Source organism: Neomonachus schauinslandi, chromosome 7 (assembly GCF_002201575.2).
Source record: "Neomonachus schauinslandi chromosome 7, ASM220157v2, whole genome shotgun sequence".
NCBI classification, from domain to species: Eukaryota; Metazoa; Chordata; class Mammalia; order Carnivora; family Phocidae; genus Neomonachus; species Neomonachus schauinslandi.
Genome location: NC_058409.1, coordinates 123,890,400 through 123,913,294, shown reverse-complemented (window position 1 = coordinate 123,913,294; position 22,895 = coordinate 123,890,400). Strand labels below are relative to the sequence as shown.

At 38.3% G+C, this 22,895-nt stretch overlaps 2 protein-coding genes across 2 annotated transcripts; one reads left to right on the top strand and one right to left on the bottom strand.

The window, feature by feature from the left end:
- Positions 1 to 3,517: 3,517 nt before the first annotated feature.
- RAD1 (RAD1 checkpoint DNA exonuclease) lies at positions 3,518 to 9,880 on the bottom strand. Its single transcript, XM_021696108.2, has 5 exons — positions 9,635 to 9,880; positions 8,683 to 8,791; positions 7,106 to 7,364; positions 5,089 to 5,187; positions 3,518 to 4,776 (listed from the first exon to the last, which is right to left on the bottom strand). Exons 1-5 carry the CDS (start codon positions 9,827 to 9,829, stop codon positions 4,593 to 4,595), a joined length of 846 nt encoding a protein of 281 aa, XP_021551783.1. The 5' UTR covers positions 9,830 to 9,880; the 3' UTR covers positions 3,518 to 4,592.
- A 700-nt stretch (positions 9,881 to 10,580) lies between these two features.
- On the top strand, positions 10,581 to 19,882 carry BRIX1 (biogenesis of ribosomes BRX1). The gene is made up of 10 exons (XM_021696120.1): positions 10,581 to 10,846; positions 13,793 to 13,904; positions 15,127 to 15,170; positions 16,640 to 16,710; positions 16,986 to 17,035; positions 17,141 to 17,214; positions 17,377 to 17,427; positions 17,564 to 17,665; positions 18,701 to 18,829; positions 19,068 to 19,882. Exons 1-10 carry the CDS (start codon positions 10,688 to 10,690, stop codon positions 19,335 to 19,337), a joined length of 1,062 nt encoding a protein of 353 aa, XP_021551795.1. The 5' UTR covers positions 10,581 to 10,687; the 3' UTR covers positions 19,338 to 19,882.
- Positions 19,883 to 22,895: the final 3,013 nt, after the last annotated feature.

The following is a 22,895-nucleotide window of genomic DNA, read 5'->3' as shown; positions in this document are numbered from 1 at the left end:
AGTAAAACTGAATATAAACTTGCATTCTCTTTTGGAAAACTCTGGATGAGAACTAAGCCACTTTCTAAATTCATTCATTGGGAACCAGCAATCTGGATAATCCACCCCAATCAAACACTTGATGTTTCTCACAGATCTGAGTAAGGTCATTCACAACCTTCAGATTCTTTTTAAATTAGCTAACAGGTGGTGGGAATGCAAGCTGGTGCAGCCACTCTGGAAAACAGTATGGAGGTTCCTCAAAAAGTTGAAAATAGAGCTACCATACGATCCAGCAATTGCACTACTGGGTATTTACCCCGAAGATACAAATGTAGGGATCCGAAGGGGTATGTGCACCCCGATGTTTATAGCAGCAATGTCCACGATAGCCAAACTGTGCAAAGAGCCAAGATGTCCATTGACAGATGAATGGATAAAGAAGATGTGGTATATATATACAATGGAGTATTATGCAGCCATCAAAAGGAATGAAATTGTGCCATTTGCAATGACGTGGATGGAACTGGAGGGTATCATGCTGAGCGAAATAAGTCAATCAGAGAAAGACACGTATCAAATGACCTCACTGATATGAGGAATTCTTTTTTTTTTTTAAAGATTTTATTTATTCATTTGAGACACAGAGATACAGAGAGAGAGAGAGAGAGAGAGAGAGAGAGCATGAACAGGGAGAGAGGCAGAGGGAAAGGGAGAAGCATGCTCCTCGCTGAGCCAGGAGCCCAATGTGGGGCTCGATCCCAGGACCCCGGGATCATGACCTGAGCTGAAGGCAGACGCTTAACCATCTGAGCCACCCAGGCACCCCTGATATGAGGAATTATTAATCTCAGGAAACAAACTGAGGGTTGCTGGAGTGGTGGGGGGTGGGAGGGATGGGGTGGCTGGGTGATAGACATTGGGGAGGGTATGTGCTATGGTGAGTGCTGTGAATTGTGTAAGACTGTTGAATCACAGACCTGTACCTCTGAAACAAATAATACATTATATGTTAAAAAAAAAAAAAAAAAGAAGATAGCAGGAGGGGAAGAATGAAGGGGGGGAAATCAGAGGGGGAGACGAACCATGAGAGACTATGGGCTCTGAGAAACAAACTGAGGGTTCTAGAGGGGAGGGGTGTGGGAGGATGGGTTAGCCTGGTGGTGGGTATTAAAGAGGGCACGTTCTGCATGGAGCACTGGGTGTTATGCACAAACAATCATGGAACACTACATCAAAAACTAATGAAGTAATGTATGGTGATTAACATAACATAATAATAAAAAAGAAAAAATAATTAGCTAACAGGCACTGGAATTTTTGAGGTGGATGAGGGTTAGCTATTTTCCTACAATCTCTATGCCAAATCAGACAAGGAAAAAAAAAACCAAGCCCAGATCAAACTGTACCACATACAGATTTTAATAAACATTTATCAGCAAGCATGCAAACAGTTTATGCAGCCTGTTCCTTTAGGTCAGTGAAGCCCCACTTCTCTGTTTTAGTAGCTCACCCACCAGTTCCCACAAAAGGCCTATGTAAGGCAAACTTGACAATATTCCAGAGGTGAGACTGTCCTAATCCAGTCAGCAACAAGCAACCAGAAATCCTTGGACAAAATGGCAGGAAGCAAAACCCTATAGGGGTCAAGCCCAAACGTACAGGCTACAAGCCTCACTAGACTCTCGTGTGTTTTCCACGCAAGTACGGGGAACTACTCTGATGGACTTTATTCGTTTCACACAGCCTCTCGTTCTGCCAAGGACAGCCACTACTATCATCTATTGGATTGATCAATGAACTATTAATTTCAAAAGTAAAACCTACTTTAAACATTTACTCTCCTCATCATGGAAATCTCTGGTGGGGACTGCGATATGGATAGCACAAGCCCATGGAACAGCAGCCTGTGGCCTTTCTGATGGGGCGCTGTCACTCCCATGCGGGAGACCCACGTGACAGCTGCCCTCTGCACGGGCTGTGCGCATAACCCAACCTGTGTGTGCAAATACTACCTACGCCAGAAGTAGGAGAGAAAAACCAGACCATCTCCCCAATTCCTCAGGACCCAGGAGATTTTGTTTCGGGTGGGGACAAGGGGAAGTCGGTGTGAAGACAGGGAACAGAAGAAGGGAGTACACTGTTGGAAAAACTCCCCAGCCTAAGCTGTTACAAATGCTACACACTGCCCTTTCAGGAACTGTAATGAATTCTTAACAGCACTACTTGATGCACCGTAGAAACTCGGTGGCTCCTTATAAAAGTGATTGTGCTACAAGATTTATTTTTATTAGAAGAGCAGAATTTTAAAAATCATTTTATTTTGCTTTTTAAATCATTTCATCAATCCAGGTGGAAACACACCATCAAACAGGGAAAAACATTAAAAATGGAGAAAAAGATTAACTACCCATTCCCATAATAAGCTCAATTTAATAAGAAAATGAGATAAACTTCAAAAAGGCAAAAAACTAAAGGTCTGAAAAATAAGGTTCTATTTTTCTGTGTGTGACACTTGAATTTGTAGTCACCAGTGCGTCTGGTTGGCCTGAGAAAACACTCCCCCTAGCGGACTGTCATAGGAATTTGAACAAAGTTAAACTAGTAATTCCTAGGTCCAAGAGAACACACTGAATAGGAAATTCTGTGTTAAATCGGTAGCTTCCTGTTAGACTGATGGAGAAAGAATTACATTCATTAGCTTATGAATTCTAAACAGCTAAAGATATGTGCAACTAAAATGGTCTTAAATGTGCAAAAACTCAATCTTTCCCTATTAAACCAATATATATTTTAAATCCTTACAGGTCTAACTTTCAAAAAATACATTAGACCAAAATCAATTCAGAGCTAAATAACTGAAATTATAGTGACTAATAAGATGCTAAAAGATAATCTGAAATGGAGGTTCTTTCATCTAACAAATATTTACTGAATGTGTTACATACTAGGCATTGTTCTAGGTACAGGACATACCAGTGAACAAAACCCAAAAATAACTGCCCTATTTTAAAGGAAAATTATAGTCCTTGAAACTGACTAAATATTTTCATAATTACGTTTTATATTTGTTGTTTTTGATGTTTATCTAAAAAAAAAATTTACACATTTAGTAGAGTCATTCATTTCCTTCTTGAACATATACTATACTTTACAAAACTCTAACTCTTTTTGTGCCAGCCGGCATCCTGAGATGACTTGGGGGGCTCAGTAGTTATCAGGGAGTCACTCTGAGCTAGACACCCAGAATTGTCCATGTCCCGGGGAGCAGAGCCCACAGCTGTTCTGGGGGAGTGTTTCCCTGAAGTGCTTTGCTGAACTACTCTCCAAACCAATCTCCTCTCATGCCATGTGGCCTATTTTAAGGTAAGGCATTCCAAATATACCCATATACCCCTTTGATGAATGTTTTTGATGAATATTATTCAATGGTTTTTAACCATCAGTAGCGGGGGGGTGGGGGTCACAAGGATTGGCATCAGTGGGTAGGAGCCAAGGAGGCTAAATGAATCCTGCAATGGGATGAGTTTTTTCTCCATGAAGAACTGTCCCACCCACAAAGGCCAATGGTGCCTGCCCAACACTGATTTGTATCACACGGTACAGGAAACTTTATTTTAGTTATATATTTTTTCTACTAGAAAACAAGCCAGATAATTTTAGTATTTCATTTTATTAAATATCCACATGCCATAAAAATTGATGGAAAACTACCCAAGAAAGTGCAAAATCACTTAATAACTGATTTTCTACATCTTGGTTTGGATGAGAAACTCTTATAGGCCAACAGAAGTTATCTAATAAGTACTTACTATAGTACTTACTGCACTGAACAGTTGCAGAGAACAAGAAGAAATCCTGTAACTCAACTCTGAAGACTGTTTTATATATCTTGTTCATAGATTTCTTTAAAATGTATACTTTAAAAATAAATCATATAATTACTCAGACTTGTTTGGCAAAGCCTAAACTTCAGAACATTTGGGAAGAAATCACACGTAAAAGCAATCACTTCAGTGCAATTAAATGCTATTAAAACAACAAAAAAAAGTATCCTTCAAAACAGTGGTTCTCCAACATTAGCATGCATCAGAATTTCCTGGGGGAAAGTTTTCTTAAGCTACAGATTATTGGCCCACCTCCAGAGTTTCTGACAAGTTTCCAGGTAATGGTGATGCTATTGGTCTAGATGCCACACTTTGAGAACCACTGTTAAGATATATTCTTCGGAATTCAAACTAATAAGCAATGCCCATATGCAGCTGCTCTTTCTAATAGTAAATAAATAAAAGAACATTTCAGGTATGGATTCATCAAACTTTAAATTTTTAGACTCTTGAAATGTCTGACTTAAATAGATTATTCATCTTGGCTCATATCAATGATGAGTTCAAAAGACAGAACCAAAGGACAGTCCAGTAGTGGGTAATCCATGACTATATGAAAACATTTACTTACAAAATATACAGCAACTATTAGGGTACATGGACCTTGTTTGCGTCTCCTCCATGCTTCTTCCCTTTAGAAAACCCAGTCTCCTGGAGATACTATACCCAGAATGAGGACGTGACCTATCATGAATGTTCACGTAGAAACCACAGGGAAGGCCATACTTAAGACTCTGATTCAGGAACTTCCTCATCAGGGCAGCAGTAATATTCCACAAAACATATCTGTCCATCTTCATTTCTAATCATATACTGTAATGAGAGGAATCCTCGGTTATCTGTTCGAATAGATACCTTACAAGACAGGACTAAGGCCTTTGTGGAGGGTTTCAGTAAGGAAATCTTGTATCTGTAGAGGCGTAAATAAGAAGCAGTTGTTATTTGGACACACTTGAAGCAGTGCTCATAACTCCAAGTAAAAGACAAAAATTAGCCAAACACTACCAAGTAATAAAATCAAATACTTGTCCAATTTGCTAATATTTTTCATTTATAAAATTTCATCCACTATCACAACCCCAAATCCCCAAGTACATCCAGCACCCTACTCTTTATATCTTTAGGATGTTATACCTTTAGCAACAGATTGAAAGTTTTACATTTATTTAATAGATATGTGATATTCAACCTCACCTTCATCACGAATATTTTAAGAACTGACCTGTTCACCTGGGTCTGGTTACAATGAAATGATTCCATCAAATCAGAATCTTTGGGATAATCAAGGTGGGAGCTTCCCGCATTCCCAAAAGTAGATAACCTACAGTAAAAAAATGAGCAATTCATTTATTCACTGGTCCAGCAATAAGCCACATTAGGATCTCAGTAAAGAAGACACTTCCTTAAGAAGCTCATTCTGGTGAATGAAACACATAATATAAACAAACGCTGACAATACACTATACCAATTACAGTAATAAAGATTCCCGCAGGATGCTGTGGGAGTTCAGAAGATCTAGCAACTAATAAGCAGCTTTGGAAAAAATCCATCATGAATCCATCAAAATCCAGGGGTGTTTGCCTCAATTTCATTACCTCAATTCTACTCTGATACTCACCTTTCCTCATCCTTAAATCAGAAATCATATAAAAGGAGAGAGAGTTTGAAGAATGATGGAAGACCCTAATCAAACTCATCGGGAAGCCCGGGGTCCTGAGCCCCATCCTCGCCACCACACCCCGGAATTCTGGCTCTTCTGTATCTTAGTCAGACTACTCTTTAGGCGGTTTCACGGTTTTCCTTGCTTGGCAGTGTCAGCAGTTTGTGTGTTTAGCAATTTGTAAATGTTTGTATGTTTGTTTAATCTGCAAGAATTTATTGATCATTTGCTATGGGGTTACCACATTGGTAAGTACTGTGTGAGCACAGTGATAGAAGACCTAGGTGCTAGTCTTCCTCAGGTTCCATCTTTTCTCTCCTCTAAAGTAAGCTCTTTCTCTCTGAGCCATCTTGTCCATACCTAGCCATTATGATGACTCCAAAATCTAAATTTCCATTCTAGACTGATGTCCTGAACTCCGTATGTCCAATACTCCCTAGTTTCAGGGGCACCTCAAATTTGACACATCTGGAAAAAAATTTCAACTCCTAGTTCCCCACCACCAAATCATTTCCCATACAGGAGATGAAAGATACCACGATCTATCTAGTTACCTATGCTGAGAGACATCACTTAGGTGGGGATCCTCTGAAATATACTGTTTAAGTGCCCAGATTTTAATTCTTATCACTGCTTAGGTAGCATTTCCATTTTGGTTAATATTTTAACCAATCTTGAGTCAAATTTTTAACTGCTCCATGTCATGATAAGGGCCTGCAATTTTTCTAGAGTAGATGTAAAAAGAACAACATACCTCTCATTCCTTATGTATTTTTAGTTCCTTTACTTTTTAATATTCTGATGTAATTAAAAAGAAAAGAACTATTTAAATCCTCTCTCCAAATTGATTCTAATCCTGAAAATTTCATAATTTGTTGGTTCAAAACATCAGGAGCAGCTTGAGAGTTTTTGACATTGTACTCCTGCTGAAAATTGCCCTCCCTTAGGAAGCTTGCCTCGATCAATCCCCCATAAGTACTCAGGTACTGTTCTCTAAGTGTCTCTGTATTTTGGTACTTAGCGGCATGCAATTCTGTTCCTTCGAGGCTGTTTCACATATCTTTCTCTTCACCTTGACTTTAAGCCATTCCCTTCCAAAGTGCTTAAAAAGGTAGATAGGCACACAGTAGGTGACTAATAGATACTTAATGAATGAACCATGTATAGAAAACATCTGTTTCCTTTTGCATCCTATACTAACTTGAAAGGAAAGAAGAAGAGATACCATATGATATAAACACCTTTGCCAAAAGTTTAAGCCCAAATTTTCCTCGTGATGTAACTTGAGCTACACCAGTAAGTAGTACAATGAAAAGACCATTAGTTTATAAAGTAGGAGACAGGGCTATTCACCTACAAACCAACACTACCTAACTATGAAACTTTAAATACTGAGTTCATCTTCCTGGACCACAGGTTTCCCAATCTATAGAAGTATGAAATAAGAGTAAAAGCTCTCTAAAGATCTGAAAATTCTAGGAACCTGGATAATAAAAGTTCTGCATCCTAAGCAAATGTGTAAGGAGGGAGATAAGAGTAGATTACAGTATTAATTATAATTGCCCTGAGTTCAAGTACCTGAAATAAGGCTTGTCGGGAGACATGGTGATCTGTAGCACTTCACTTGTCATATCCAATTCGGAAAATGCTTCACGGAGCCCCTCTGACTGCAGAATAATTTTATTGATAACATTGGTGCTGCAGAAATCAAAATCCAGAGTTTCCTCGGGTTCCTGAGTATTGATTTTACAGACTGTCACCACTCCTCCTTCTTCCAGAAATAGCATCAAAGGGTAACCATAACCTTGGTAACACATCCGAAGTGCAGTTAAAGTCCCTGCAATGGAAATAAATCACATGTTGGGCTTAGCTTTATAATGCAGGTTCCGCTTCTCCTTAAATGATACTTAAATTCCTGAAGATTATTTTATTCTGCCCAATTTCTAACACATATGTATGCATCTCTTTATAAAAAGGTATATTTTCCCTGATAAGTTACGCATAGACAATTCAAACAATAACTAATAAAACTGGCAATGAGAACAAACTGTAACTCTTTGAAATCATTTTCCAGCTTGCCAAAAACACCTCAGAAATAGCTTATTGATTTTATATATCTACAATTTTCAGGATGGAGAATCTACATGGGCCAATACTGCAAGTAACAGAATTACTAGAGAATAGGCTATGCTCTTTCTCAAAGGTGCAGTGTATGCAACAGTGGACTGCTTTGATACTGTCTGTATGATAATGTCAGCGTATTCGCTGTGATAAGGATCCTTCCAACCTTTCCTATTGCGAGATATTATTTACATTTCCTCAAACTGTAAGATCAAATTGGGAGAAAAGAGAGGGTGGTTCATGGTGGTGTGGGTTTTAACACTACAAACCCCTAGAAAGGGGGAGGAATATGACTAGACATTCTATCTGCTTTCTCTTACTGGATGGAGAGCCACAGTGAGGAATGGGGGAAGGCAGATGTTTTATGAAAAACCAGCTAGGGAATGCTGCATTAGAAAAATGTATAATAATAATGGAATTGTCAGTACAAAATTAAAATATATTTTCTAAAGAACCACAACTGAACTTTCCCTAGCTAATCTCTAGATTCCTGTGAAATGAAATCATTCTTCAGGGGATTCCTTGTAATTTTATATCCATAGCAACTGAATTCACTATTCCTAAAAAAATAAAACATATATTTTAAAATTAAACATTTCAGGAAATAGACAATTTATAAACAGGACTTAAATAAAAGCAAGCACATTTTGAACACAGTAAACTAAGTGTGAGGAGAATTGGTTTGTTTTTCTTGGCCACTAAACTGTGTAATTCTGAACAAGTTAGGGAAAGGAAGCATTTAATACATATTTTGCAATGTTAAAGCTAACACATATTCAAAGTCTTCTCTTGGCCAGTTCAAATTTAAAATCCCCAAAACTTTGTAAATTAAAAAAAGATTAATATAAATACTTTTGCAAATACGGAAAGAACCATAGTACACTTTCTATTAATGTGAAAAGTTAGAATCCATGATTGTGACCAGTGAAAAATGAATTTGCAATTTCCAAGATATGTTTCTTACTTCTAATAACTTTTCCTGTATTTTTCTGACCATCTGTATAATGCTTTTGTGTCATAATAAAATGGCTCACCTGGCATAGGACTTGATCCAAAAATAGATAAACAGTCTAAAAGGACAGTTAAATTTATTCGAAAAGTAACAGACTCTTCCTGAACTATAAACTCTTGAAATATTCCAGCCTGTGAAAAAAAGTAAACATGAAAATGTATATATATATTAATGAAAACTCACATACAAGGTTCGAGATTTCACTTTATACGTTTTAAAAATAACAATATTGTGCTAACCCCATGAAAATAATTTCTGATTACCAATCAAAACATCTTAAGCTTTTTCAACTATTATCCATTAGAATACTACTACTCAGCATTTAAAGGTCTAACTGATTTCGGCACCATGCAAAACTTTATGAAAGGTCTTTCATCTAGCTTCTTGATCTAAACTATCGCCCACATGACTTTCCCTTGTCTCATTTTTTGCCCATCGACAGGGCTAAAGTCATTTGGAAAATAGCCAAACAATTTGATAATGCATGAGTGATACTAGTTTTCAATTTCTTTTGAGGACAGGAACCATGTCTTATCTATCCCTCTATACCTGAGGTCACACTGTGCACTTTGGTGTTCAAAAAAATGTTGGATTAGGGGTGCCTGGGTGGCTGTTGGATAAGCATCTGCCTTCGGTTCAGGTCATGATCCCAGAGTCCTGGGATTGAGCCCCCCATGGCATTGGGCTCCCTGCTCAGTGGGGAGCCTGCTTCTCCCTCTGCCTGCCGCTCCCCCGGCTTGTGCTCTGTCAAATAAATAAAATCTTTAAAAAAAAAGGTGGATTAAATCTGAAATCCTCTCTGAACCATACATATATTACTTTGTAATGACAGATTATAACCAATAAAAGGGAAAAGGGAAGTACTGGCCAAGAGCATATACTCTGGAAACAATGTTTGGGTTCTCATCCCAACTCAGCCACTTGTCAACTGCGGGACTGTTGGCAAATCACTTAAAAGATGCCTATTTCCATACCTGAATAAAAGCATTTGCTTGCACACACTTTGCATTTTCCACTGTAACCTTGATTCCATTTTTAGTAGCGAAACACGTAGCATGTTCTCGGAAATGAATAGCCTTCAAGATAGTGGAGAGATTCCTAACGTTGTCAAGGCTGGCCACTAAGCTGTAGTCATTCTCGTCTTGGATCTGTGGGGTTAGGAGGGGCATCGTCCACTGCACATTTGGTCCCAAGGGATGCTCCCGGTGCCAACACTTGCTGCCGAGAATCACCAAACACCTGATGAGATTCGACAATAAAACTCCGGATCAAAGCTGGCAAGGCCCGCGATGTCAACCTGCGCTGAGGCGAATAGAAGACGCCTGGGCATCGAACTCCGCTGGACAGGGGTTGCACCCCACTTCTGCCACTTCAACTCTCTAACTTTGGGGGGAAATTACTCTTCACTCTAAGCTACGATTTCCTCGTCTTTATAAGAGGCTAGTAACACAAGAAAAATTGTGAACAATGAAAACAGGCAACTAACACGGTAGTTTTACGGGGGGCCAGTCCCCCCAAACTGGGACTACGTGTCCCCGCAGAGTCGGGTTTGCGCTGTCCGGTGCCCCCAACCTTAACCCTAACAGAATAGGCGATGGAGGGCGGGCCCCCATTCCTCGAAAGATCCTCGAGTCCCACACAACCCCATTCACCAACCCGTCGAGAGGCGGCATCTATCTACTGGCCCCGGGATCCGGGGCGCGGAAACCTTACCTTTCCGGCGGGATCCGACGCCCGAGAGCCCTTCGCAGCCAAGTCACCGAAGAAGCCGGGCCGCGCCCCCCGGGTAACTGGGGAGAAAAATGCAGCCGCTCCCGCCACTCTTTGCAGACCACACAGCCACCTCGGCCACCGTCACCTCAGAGATAGAGGCGGCTTAGAGAGCTGCGCGTGCGTCACCAGAAACCGGAAAAAGGTACCATCGAGCCGGGGGACTGCAGAGCCGAGCGCTCGGTACCATAGAGATCGGAAAGGGGAGCGAGGGGCAGAGCCGGAAGGAAAGCCGAGAGCGAAGGCGGTCAGGCAAGATGGCGGCGACCAAGAGGAAGCGGCGTGGAGGCTTAGCGGTTCAGGCGAAAAAAACAAAAAGGAACGAAAAAGATGCCAAGCAGCCAGCTAAGCTGCGCGACATGGCAGAAGAGGCGGAGGAAGAAGAGAGAGACCGTATCCCAGGCCCCGTTTGCAAGGTAGAGAGGGCTTTCATCCAGGTTATACCTGCGGCTCTACACGCCTTCCCTGGGGCCGCCTCCCTGATGAGAGCTTTGCTAATTTCGAGGTTGCCTGTTACCGGAGCTCGGTCTCAGCTCTCCTCCCGGTCAGACACCGCGCTTACAGCTGACTCTCATGCACGTGGCCGTCTCCTGGAGGCTGCGGCCGAGGAAGCGGGCGGGCTTCGGAACGGTTCACAGGGAAGCAACCTTTGGGGTACTCAATCCCAGTGTTGTGTCTTCTGATTACTCCATTTCCCGCCCTTGGGGGTGGTATTGCTTTTCCTTAAAGTTATTTCTCGCTGTTGAGTATATATCTTCCAGAAGTTACTCGTCCCCCTATTCCGCCATAGCTACTGTCAGTCAGGGATCCTGAAGCTTGTTAGGCGGTCCTTTAAAAAGTTGCTGCCCTTGGGATAATGACTTGGACTTGTCTGATCAGGTTTTTAACTCTTAAGGGATGATGAAAGCTAGACTAGATAGAATGAACTTTTCTCGTATTCAGACTTGTTATATATAGGTCAGGTACTGTACGAAGTTAGGTTTCCTCTGGCTTTGGGATTGCTAAACTAGAATGTGACTTTCTTTCTGAAGTGTTGGGAGTTTGGAAGGAAACTTAAGAACTCATGTAAGTTCATGGTTTGTATTCAAGAGAAGGTGAACACAAGTTGTTGGGCTTAACTTCCTTTCCGTAAGCTAGGTCGAATACTTTGGACACAAAGATGGTCTTTGATTTATTTCTATTTTGATTCTATTTCTACTTTCCTGGCCCTTAGCATAGTACTTTAGCAGGTAGTAGGTGATAAATGACCACTATGGTGGCAAGCACTAGGAAAGGAGTTAGCTCTGAGGGATGAAAGATGAGTTTAAATTCTAGCCCTACAGATAATTAATGTCCACGTTTTGAGCTCTTTTGTCATCTGCAAATTAAGAAGAAGAAAATGTGATTTACTTTTTATGAAGAATAAGCTGGACTTCTGGAGGATTTTCAATAAATGTTAGTGCTCCCACTCTTCCCTTAACCTGGAAGGAAATATGGTAGTATCTATGACCTGAGTCATATTATGAGAAATTCTATGGAAGTACAGAAGGTAGAGGTTACTTTTACCCTAGGACAGTCAGGTAAGGGATCAGCCCTTGAGCTGGATCTCAAAGTAAGGGCACAATTTTAGTATTCAAAAATGAGAGGGAACAATACAAGGGCAAAGAAGAAAAAATGATCAAAGGCATTGATGTGGAGGAAAAATGAAAATAGAGCCAGATTAGCTAAAAGGTAGGGTTGATTTAGGGCAATAGTGAGGTAAAAGTAGAAATGTATTTTAGAATCCAGCGTTAAAGCTATGTTGTATTGGAGTTTGTTTAGAAAATCCTGGGAGGTTAAGGATGTGATTGAAACAGTGCTTTAAAAAGACTAAGCTGGTGCTTGTCGGCCAAACCTATTGGAGAAACACCTGTCTGGGAAGGCTAGCCATTTAGGAGATTTGAGATGATAAGGATCTGAATGTGGGTACTTGGAATGGGAGGGGATTAAGAGACATTAAGAGTTTTTTTTTTTTTTTTTACTGTATATTTATTTTTTTATTTTTTTATTATTATGTTAATCACCATACATTACATCATTAGTTTTTGATATAGTGTTCCATGATGCATTGTTTGCGTATAACACCCAGTGCTCCATGCAGAACATGTCCTCTTTAATGCCCATCACCAGGCTAACCCATCCTCCTACCCCCCTCCCCTCTAGAACCCTTAGTTTGTTTTTCAGAGTCCATCGTCTGTCATGGTTCATCTCTCCCTCCGATTTCCCCCCTTCATTCTTCCCTCCTGATACCTTCTTGTTTTGAAAGCGAAATTGACAGCATTTAGTAGTGCTTATGATATAGGAGAATAGGGCAAATAGATGATTCAAAGCCTGGGGGATGGAAATGATGGTTGCATCATTTAACAGGAAACTTTATTTAAGGTTTAGTTTTCTGGAGTTGAATTTGAGGTATTAAGTCAAATACTTGGTTTATTAGGAGTGGAGAGAGTTCCTTACCTTTCTATAGATTTGACAATTGAAACTATGGAATGATTATGAAAACCCTGTCCTGGGGAGAACAGAAACCAAAAGAGGGCTAGGAAAGACACTTTGGAGTCAGGAGGAGGAATTGGAGAGATGGAAGAAGAAAAACCAAAAATGAAGAAAGCCAAGGAAAGCATTTCTGGGAGGCAGCCATGGTCAGTGAATACTACTGAGAGATTGTCAGGATTGTTTGGCTTACTCCCTGGAAGCTTTTTATGAATATTATTGTGTCTCTACTTACCTTACATACAAGAAGTTAACTTTTCCATTGGCTGTGTTATTTTATTAGAACTAAGGGCTATCTTAGCTTGCTTTTTTGGATAGGGGATCTAAATTTTGTCTTATTAAGAAAAAATGGGGACTTTTTAAGTTCCCTTTTTTGCATAATCACATGATGCCATGATGCTTTGCCATTTCTATCCTATATGACAGATATGTTATGGTTATGGTTACCTGTTATACAGAATAGAAATGGCAAAACATCTAAATAAGGGTTTCATGCTGTTCTTGCCTTCATGTCTTTATTGATTTGCTTGCTTGTTGACTATCTTCCCACATAAGAACAGTGCCTGACTCCTGGTAGGAACTAGTAAATATTAATATTAAAATGTTCTTGTGAAAGGAATATTGACTGAGGAGTTTGTTCTGAATTCAAGGGTGGAAAGATTCTATGTATAGTGAAACATCTCAATTCCCTGAATTACATACATGGGAGAGAGGCAGAATTAAGGATGTAGTCTTGATACATTAGAGGATGGTGGAGTAGTTAAGAAAGAGATACTTTTAAAACTATCTTTAAAAAAAAAACAAGGTAGGTTCAGTATGAGATTTAAAAATCTTAACATTTTCTTTTTCTTTAGGGCAAGTGGAAAAATAAGGAACGGATTCTCATCTTTTCTTCCAGAGGAATAAATTTCAGAACAAGACATTTAATGCAAGACTTGAGAATGTTGATGCCTCATTCTAAAGCAGGTGCCTTTATATCATACACTTTAAAAGTTCTTATTTATAAAGTTATCTGTATATTCTCACTTGAAGTCATTGTTTAACCTTGTCATTTGTTCAGCCTTTTCAGGTAAAGAACTCTGTTGCCTCAGAACAGTGACAAGATTTTTCCAATTAATATTTTGTTAGAAATTCTTTACAAAATTCATTAAATATTCCCTTCACTTTCTTAGATATCCTATTATCAAAACATTTCTTGAAGGTCCAGGAATGCCTTCATTGTAATGCTCTCAGAGGTCACGAGCTGGTTTGTCCTTCTAAGTAATTGAGGATTGCCATGTATTGCTATCTGCATTTTTTTTCTTAAGTTGGCTCCACACCCAGTGTGGGGTCCAACATAGGGCTTGAACTCCCAGCCCCAGGATCAAAACCTGAGCTGAGATCGAGAGTCGGACACTTAACCACTGAGCTACCTAGGTGCCCTACTATCTTTGTTTTTTTTGCAAACAAAAAAAACCTGTTCTTATTAGAAAGTTAATGGACCAGAGTGGGATTTGAAGCACCTTTAATTTGGGGCTCAGCCTACTTCTAAATGCCAAGATACTCTTTTTAGCAATGGTGTATCTTGCAGGCAAGTGAAGTTTTAAGTTTAGAACTGTGGCAGTACCATCATACAGCTGTTTTTGTGCCTGTGTTGGAAGATGCTTTTGGCTTTAATTCTAGGTAATAACATTGTTCCTTAGACCACTGTTTCTCAAACTGGGGTCCGCTGTTAGTATCTTTATATCTCTGAAACTAATAAGAGATCTAATTTTTTTTCTGTGATAATCTGAAACAGTTTTTTTCAGTCCATTTCCTTGACAACTATGATTCAGAATTCAAAGAAACTTTCTTCAGTTCAAATTTTAGTTTCTTCAGTGAGTGTTCCTTAAACTGCAATCCTAGAACATAGTTCAGTTTGTGAGAATGTTTCCATATTTGAAAGGGACTTGTGGAATATGTAAAGTTGATTAGAAACACTGCTTAGATCATAATTTATGATTCTTGAGGACTGTTTTCTAATCAGCCATTTTAGAAAAAATGAACAAGATTTTTAAAGAGGTCATGTGTTTTTAGGTCTAATTTGAAAATAAAATCTCTTTTAAACTGAAGATTGTAAAAACACTTAAAATACTTTTTTAGAAAGCATGTATGATTTGTTTGAAGTAGCTTTGAAATCTTATTTACTTTCTTTTTTTTCTTTTTATAGATACAAAAATGGATCGTAAAGACAAGTTATTTGTCATTAATGAGGTAATTTTAGATAGTAATTCAAGTAAAATAAAATATTTTGGAACAGTAAAGATAGTTGATTTAAATAATAAGTCAGTTATTCAGTGACTTCTAAATTGTAAAAGGTAACTCAGACAAATTTTCTTAACTCTTCAATAATCTGCCTTATAAATTTTTATATACTGTCTATTCTCACAGTTTAGTAATTCAGTATGTATTACTTTTTGATCATTCTTACATTTGTCTTATTTTACCAAACATATTGAAATTTCTGGAAGACAAGGATTATATCTCTTTTTTTCTCATGTACAATACAGTGCTAAATTTATAACGGGTACTTATTAAAAAACTATCAACATGTACAAAATAAAAGTCCATTAAATATTTTTAAAACCACACATCTTAGAAAGTATTCTGCCAGTATTAAAGGTGATACACGTGGTAATTGCTCTTAAGATACTACAAATTAGTAATAGGTTAATTTTCAAAGTATTGTTGAAGATACTGAACTTCTATTTTAAAGCCAACTTTTAAAAATTTAGAGGAATTGTGTTTTAAGTTCATTTCCTTTCACTATTAGAAAGGCTTATTTTATTCATTTAGCATGGATTTTTGAACCTCTGTTATAAATGGCCTTATTCTAGTGCTGTGGAAACTGTTTAACAGAAAAACTGCCCTGTCATCCAGTGGGGCTTACATTCCAATGGGGGATTCAGTCCATGAACAAGTATAATTTCAAGTGAAGATAGGTGAAAAAAAACCAGTTATGAGTTTCCAGCAGTTGAGGCTTGACTAGAAAACAACCAGCTTAGTGTTGTTAAGTATTGTTGTTTGTTCTAAGACCACTAGGAAACAAAAGCAGTGAACCTAAGAGTTTTTTTAAGTTGTTAGGTTTAAAGTCTCAAGTAGTTGAGAGTTGATGAGTACTGTATTAGATAGTTTATGAATATTATAGTAATATAAACCTTCAGGATGTTGAAGTTTAATTCAACTTGAAATACGTTTTCTATACTTCTGCCTTTTACCAGTCCCTTAGTGATTTCACAAAATGGAAATCACAGAAATGATAGTACAGATGAGGAAGAAAAATCTTAAATTTCTTGAGCTTAAAATCAAAACGCTAAAGAGTTAAAAATAAAAATAATCATTATAATGGATGTAGTTGGTTCTTAAAGGACTGTATTTTCCTAAGATTGATGAGGCTAATTGTAGTGTGCTTTATCCCTCGGGTATCTTTTTTTACTTTTTGTAGGTTGAACATGGGAGTATGTTAGGAAGATAGAGGTTCCCAGTAAGCAGAAGAGAGGCCAGAGTATCTTGTTTACCTTAGAATACCTAAGGGGAACTTTAAATGTTTCTTTTTGTGAATTTACCTAGATTTAGACCTTGGTAGCCTATTAACCTGCTTAAGTATTTTTGGAGGAATCTAGATATTAATTGCTTTGGTTCTCATTTTTATTATCTACTTCCTTTTTTTATACTTTGTTTAGGTTTGTGAAATGAAAAACTGCAATAAATGTATCTATTTTGAAGCTAAGAAAAAACAGGATCTCTATATGTGGTAAGATTGTATTAAGTAGGATTTAGGTGGAACTGTTCTTGTAAATGGATTTATAATTTATATCTCTTAGGTTATAGACTTCTTTCAGTCTTTAATATAAAAAGAGGGGGCCAGGGGATGAAACAAATTCATTTGATTTCACAAAAGTTGAAACCTTTAAAGAAAATTAAATATGTGGATGTTACAAACATGGTATGGTGTCTTTTAAACTGTGAGATAGTAAGAATTTACTACGTTCTAAATTCTAATTAGTTGAAAAATTTCCTATTTTTCAGGCTTTCAAATTCACCTCATGGGCCATCTGCTAAATTCCTCGTTCAAAACAGTAAGTTGACTCAGTTTAAGATTTTTTTTAAGACAAAATTAAAAATACTCTTTTGGGATAATTGTGCCAAAGTTATGACTACTTTTGTTGTTATATTTTTTCTAGTCCATACCCTAGCTGAACTAAAGATGACTGGAAACTGTTTGAAAGGTTCTCGGCCCCTTTTGTCTTTTGACCCTGTAAGTTTCTCATTTAGTATATGAGGTCTAATTTTCTTAGTCTGCATGGTTGTTTTTTAGTGGATGTAGTTGTATAATTCAATTTAGTTAAAATTTCAAAAAACCCACAATTTTAAATAAAACACTGCTGTTGTAAATGATATGTTCACTTTATTTTTATAGGCTTTTGATGAATTACCACATTATGCTTTGTTAAAAGAACTCTTAATTCAGGTAAATATCTTTTCTAGAAAGTATTTTTAGTAATATAAATGAGTGTCTCCTTTGGACTTTTTGTTAATTTAGCTATCTAAAACATACATGATATGCGCTAGAATGAGAAATTAACATTTTTTTTTTTTTTAACTAGATCTTTAGTACACCACGATATCATCCCAAAAGCCAACCATTTGTGGACCATGTGTTTACTTTCACCATTTTGGATAATAGGATATGGTTTCGGAACTTTCAGGTTAGCTTTAATTAATTTTTAATTACACTTTGAAATGAAGTAGGATATAGAGCATATAGCATTTGTAGAAGATGCAAATAAGTCCTTTTGTTTTAAATAGCTTTTTGCCCCCACAGACTCGTAGCAGTTAACTACTATCTCATACTTTACCTACTTCTCTACTTACTTTTTTCCATGGCTATCAGTTGGTGTGGTGTAAGGGTTTGCTAACATGCAACTATATATTCAGTAAGATACAAGTTTCTCTCTAAAGAGGTTGGAATCTGGGGGTGGAGGTTGTTAAGACTTAGAAAAACATGATCCCTGTAGAATGCATTCAATGAGAACTGTGAGATGAGTCATACAGCGACTCATTTAGGAGGAGAAGTGATTCTGGAAATCTTGAAGCAAGAGTTTGGCAGGATAAGAAGTCAGAAAGGTAGAGAGGTGGAAAGAACAGCATGTGAAGTAATCTGGGTTCTTTCCTGCATGGGTTGTTGGATACCTTGCAGTGTGAGTTAAACATAGCCCCTTAGCCTCTGAGGGCAGACATACCTGAACCAACAGTGTTGTGTTAGTATTTGTAGTTCAGAAGTTGCCTCTTAATTCCACAATCAGGAGCCATTCAAAAATAAATTTGGCCATGTATCCTTTTATATACCTTTTATATACCTTTTAATCTAATTTGAATTAGATGTCTAAATACAATTTAGGGGTTGACTTAAATTTTAAAAGGGTTCTCCACAGGGTGCTTTAATACATTCTGTTACAGTGGTAGCAGTTTTTAAAATTCATTTTAAAATACATTCAATATGTGCACTGTGAGAAGCAAGATAAGGACCAAATTGAAATTACTCAATTTTGAAAGAACACCCTGAAAAAAAGTTAATATTTTCCCATGACGATTACCCGTAACTAGTAATATATTTCAGAAAATACATTCCACCTTAATTTAATTGGTTCTCACTTGTTTTAGGCATATTTGTAATGAGCTTATAGCCTAACTTTGAGGAATAGTATATCCAAACCAAAATGAAATGTTTCCTTTTATTGAAGATCATAGAAGAAGATGCTGCTCTTGTAGAAGTAGGACCTCGCTTTGTCTTAAATCTCATAAAGATTTTCCAGGGAAGTTTTGGAGGACCAACTTTATATGAAAATCCTCACTACCAGTCACCAAACATGGTAAGCTATTTTTGTTGTTCAGTGGTCCCTGGATGCCCAGAACTCTCTGGCCGAAATGATTCTGTCAAGCAATTTCTGTTAACTGTGAAACTAAATTTGTTTTTTTGCTGCATACAGTCTTGCAAATTACTACTTTTTTTTAATGACAAAAGTGAAGGGAAAATAGGACTCATAAGTGAATGTCCTCACCATATGTAGTATGTTTTTATTTTGAAAGCATCTGATATTTTTTTTTTAGCATCGGCGTATCATAAGATCCATCACAGCTGCAAAATACAAAGAGAAACAACAAGTGAAGGATGCACAGAAAATGAAAAAGAAAGAACCAAAGACTATTCTTCCACATGATCCCACTGCAGATGTTTTTGTTATACCAGCTGAGGAAAAGCCGATAGAAATACAGTGGGTAAAACCAGAGCCGAAAGTTGATTTGAAAGCAAGAAAGAAAAGGATTTACAAAAGGCAAAGAAAAATGAAACAGAAGATGAACAGTGGGAATGCAAAATGAATCAGTGGATAACTAACTTTTCAGTAATTTTATATTTATTTTGTATTCAATGTGTAAATACTTTTTATTATCCAGGACTACCTTGTATCTCATTAGTGTGGCATTTAAGACAAAAATCAAATTAAAATTTGTGGCTTCCGTGGTGTGTATGTTTTTCTAAATATCACCATTAGTGATATTTAGAACTCATCAGTTAATTTCTGTTTTTTTGTTTTTTTTTTCAAAGCTTGTTTGGTGTTACTAAAAATTTAGCACCCCTCAGGTTTAGGCCTGTTTTCTTGGATTAAAATTTGGGGTTTAGCAAAGCTGAAATTCAAACAGATTTATTGGGTCATTATTACTTTTAAAACAATGAATTAGGCACTTTTGAGAGCTTAGTTTCGGATGGTAAAGTGCAGATAGACTGGTAGAAATAAAAAGCATCTTACTGAGGTTGGAGTCCCCGAGTCACCAATGAATGAGGCCTTGGAAAAGCCAATCCTTGATCTTGTTTTCTCACCTCAAGAAAGTACAGTAGGGCACCTGAGTAGCTCGGTGTGTCTGCCTTCGGCTCAGGTCATGATCCCAGAGTCTTGGGATCTAGTCCTGCATCATTGGGCTCCCTGCTCAGTGGGGAGTCTGCTTCTCTCTCTGCCCACCCCCCTTGTGGGAGTGTGCTCTTGCTCTCTCTCTGTCTCTTTTTTAAAAAAAGTACAATAATTCTTAGGTTTTGAGAATCAAATGACTTAATACATGTGTTGAAAGTATTTGTAGATTACAAATTTAATTTAGAAGCAGTGGGTATAAATGACTTGATAATTTAATAGTAAAAGGAAGAAAAGGAATAGTAGTTGGTGGGCACTGGAACATTTGAGTTTTTCCCCTGATGAAAGAACTGAGGTGAAGAGCACGGGGCTTACCCTCCTGGAGGTCAGTTTAGTAGGAAGGAAATACAAGATTCTGGGTGCTAGTGGCCGTGGATGGGTAGGTGGCTGCGTAAGAGAGAGACTGATACATATGCACATATAACATAAGATTGGATCATGTGTGTGGTGTTTTGTGACCCACTTATTTTTATTTCATATTAATCACTTCCCCATGTCTTTATTATACAACATGACTAATAATTGCACAGTATTCTACTCTGCTATAGCTGTACAATCTGTCCCCTATTATGGGATAGTATTTCAGGTATGTGTGCTTATGGCAAACATTTCTTGACAAATTTATACCACCCTTGTGGTTTCCTATAAGTGGAATTCAAGTCAAAAGATGTGAACATTAAGAAATTTTGATTGTTCCCCTAAATACTGTTACTTCACCAGAGGTCAGTGTTCATTTATTGTACCCTTGACAACAGTGAAATAATTTTTTGTCAATTTGGTAGGTTAAAAAAAGAATACCCCTTTTTGGGACTAATCTTGTTTTTGTGTGGTAGTCATCTTTTACAAATTTGTAAGAGCTCTTCTATGGCAGGGTCATTCTAGACATCTTTCCTAGTTCCTCACTTGTATTTTAATTTTGTCCTTTATTTTGAATCTGTAGGCAGAACAATCAATTTTCCATTATATTTCATTTTTTCTTAATTTTCTTCAAAGAAACCTTGAATGTACAATTAGGCCACCTTATTTTGAAATAGTCTAAATCAGGCTACTTATCTTGAAATCTATATTAAGCAGGTGATTCAGTTCAGAGATTCACTTTAAATACTTGGGTGGGGGTAATGAAGCCCAATTCTGGTTAAATGCAGGTGGAGAAAAAGCTTATTTATTAAGCAATTGAATATAGCCTGGGATGAAAAGTTGTATTCAGGATTTGTATCTAAACACCCACATCCCAAGAAGTTAATTACAGGTTATAAAATAAACTGGCTCAACACATTGTCTGAATGAAGACCCAAACTTTTAACATTTTCTGAGGTGTGTGTTGTAGAGTTTTAGTGGAATTTCTTTAACGGTTTTGATTATCAGTTTCTACATATTTTCCTGTCCCAAATTACTTCCTTTCACGATCATTTATATGGGTACCTCATTTGAATGAGAATTCATCTTTCAAGTTCATGTTCATTTAGAAGTCAACTTGTTTAATAAAGATAATCCTTTGAAATTTATATCCAGTGTAATTGTCTTTATCTTTCTGTACAATGTTACAGGCAGAAACAGTTTTCTCTTCTCTCAGGAGGAAAAAGGCAAGTGACTTACAGGTTGTAAGCAAAACCAGATGTAGCTGGAGGAAGAAAAAGTTCTATTCTTTGTTACTTTTTATCCCCTACTGCCAGTCCCATTCTCAAATGGGGAAGTTTCCATTTTCACCTGTATTCAAACATCTCAATCCCTCTCCATTGCCAATTAACAAACTAAGGTGGGATAGTATCTTCCTTCTTTGAAAAAGAGGCAGGTGTATGAATTTCAAGTATGGGTTGGTTGAACAGTAGTGTGTGGAGAAACTTGATGAGGTTTAGGGTTGGTTGGTTTTGATTGTGCAGCGGGCAGGATATTAGGGAAGCAAGGGACCACCTTGTACAATAGACTTAGCAATAGAGCCAACCCTTCTCTTTACACATGGTTCACAAAACCCACACCTAACAACTGACATATGTAAACATTCCACATTACAGTGAAATATACTGGTGTGTATATTAAACCAATATATTTTAATGACAATTAGGATACTATTTTGACACCTTATCAAATTGGAACAGTTGTAGGGATCTTCCATCCTGTAATAACAGTGTGTCGGTTGGATCAACAAAAACTAGTTAAATACTATCCCTTAACTGCATTCTTAACAATCTAGGAAATGTAGGATTAGAAGCCAGAAAGTTAGGGTTAAAGAGTGATGGATGGATGGGTCAGCACAATTTTATCCGTATCGGTGGTAAAACATTTGGTATATTATTTTAAAATGTGTTGATGCTCTCTCAAATTGTTCCAGTTTAAGGTATCATATTTACTGTTATTTCATTGCAAATTGGTCAGGATGAACAGTATTAGAGATCTCGATAAGTGGCAGCTGAAGAGAATTGAAGAGTTAAATCCTGTATTCGGTTCACCTGAATCCTGCCATCGATCAGTTGGGGAAGCCTGAGCAAACCACTCGACCACTTCGAGCCCGAGTTGCCATGTGGAAAAACGGGACTCCACTGAGAAATCGTCTTCAGAAAACAAGATGCTTTCCGGAATCTTTTCCCATCAGACTCCTATCAGCTCTCAGGTGGGCTGCCCAGTCGGCGCTCCTTACACAGACTGCCTACTGTGCCCCTCACAATGACGCCCACCGTGGCCCCGCCCCCACCTGTCGGGGCCCCGCCTTCATCCCGCCGCGGCCCCACCTCCCACCTGCCGTGGCCCTGCCTCCATCCCACCGCAGCCCCGCCTCCCGGCCGCCGAGGCCCCGCCTCCCTCTCGCGCAGCTTTTCCGGGAACCGAGCCCTCCCCCAGCCCATGCGAAGCCGCGGCCGCCGGCGCCGCCCCCTCCGCGCGCCCGCGTGCCGCAGCCCGCGCCGCCTGTCGGGGCCGCGCGCTTCCGGGATAAGCTGCGCGAGAGGGAGGCGGGGCCTCGGCGGCCGGGAGGCGGGGC

Coding starts and splice junctions, on each gene's coding strand:
- RAD1 (XM_021696108.2), bottom strand. CDS start 9,829: ATGCCCCTCCTAACCCCACAGATCCAAGACGAGAATGACTACAGCTTA. Junction 8,792..9,634: donor AAGCAAATGCTTTTATTCAG/GTATGGAAATAG, acceptor TTTTTTTCACAG/GCTGGAATATTTCAAGAGTT. Junction 5,188..7,105: donor CCCGACAAGCCTTATTTCAG/GTACTTGAACTC, acceptor TTTTTACTGTAG/GTTATCTACTTTTGGGAATG.
- BRIX1 (XM_021696120.1), top strand. CDS start 10,688: ATGGCGGCGACCAAGAGGAAGCGGCGTGGAGGCTTAGCGGTTCAGGCG. Junction 13,905..15,126: donor GATGCCTCATTCTAAAGCAG/GTGCCTTTATAT, acceptor TTCTTTTTATAG/ATACAAAAATGGATCGTAAA. Junction 17,215..17,376: donor CCCTTTTGTCTTTTGACCCT/GTAAGTTTCTCA, acceptor TTATTTTTATAG/GCTTTTGATGAATTACCACA.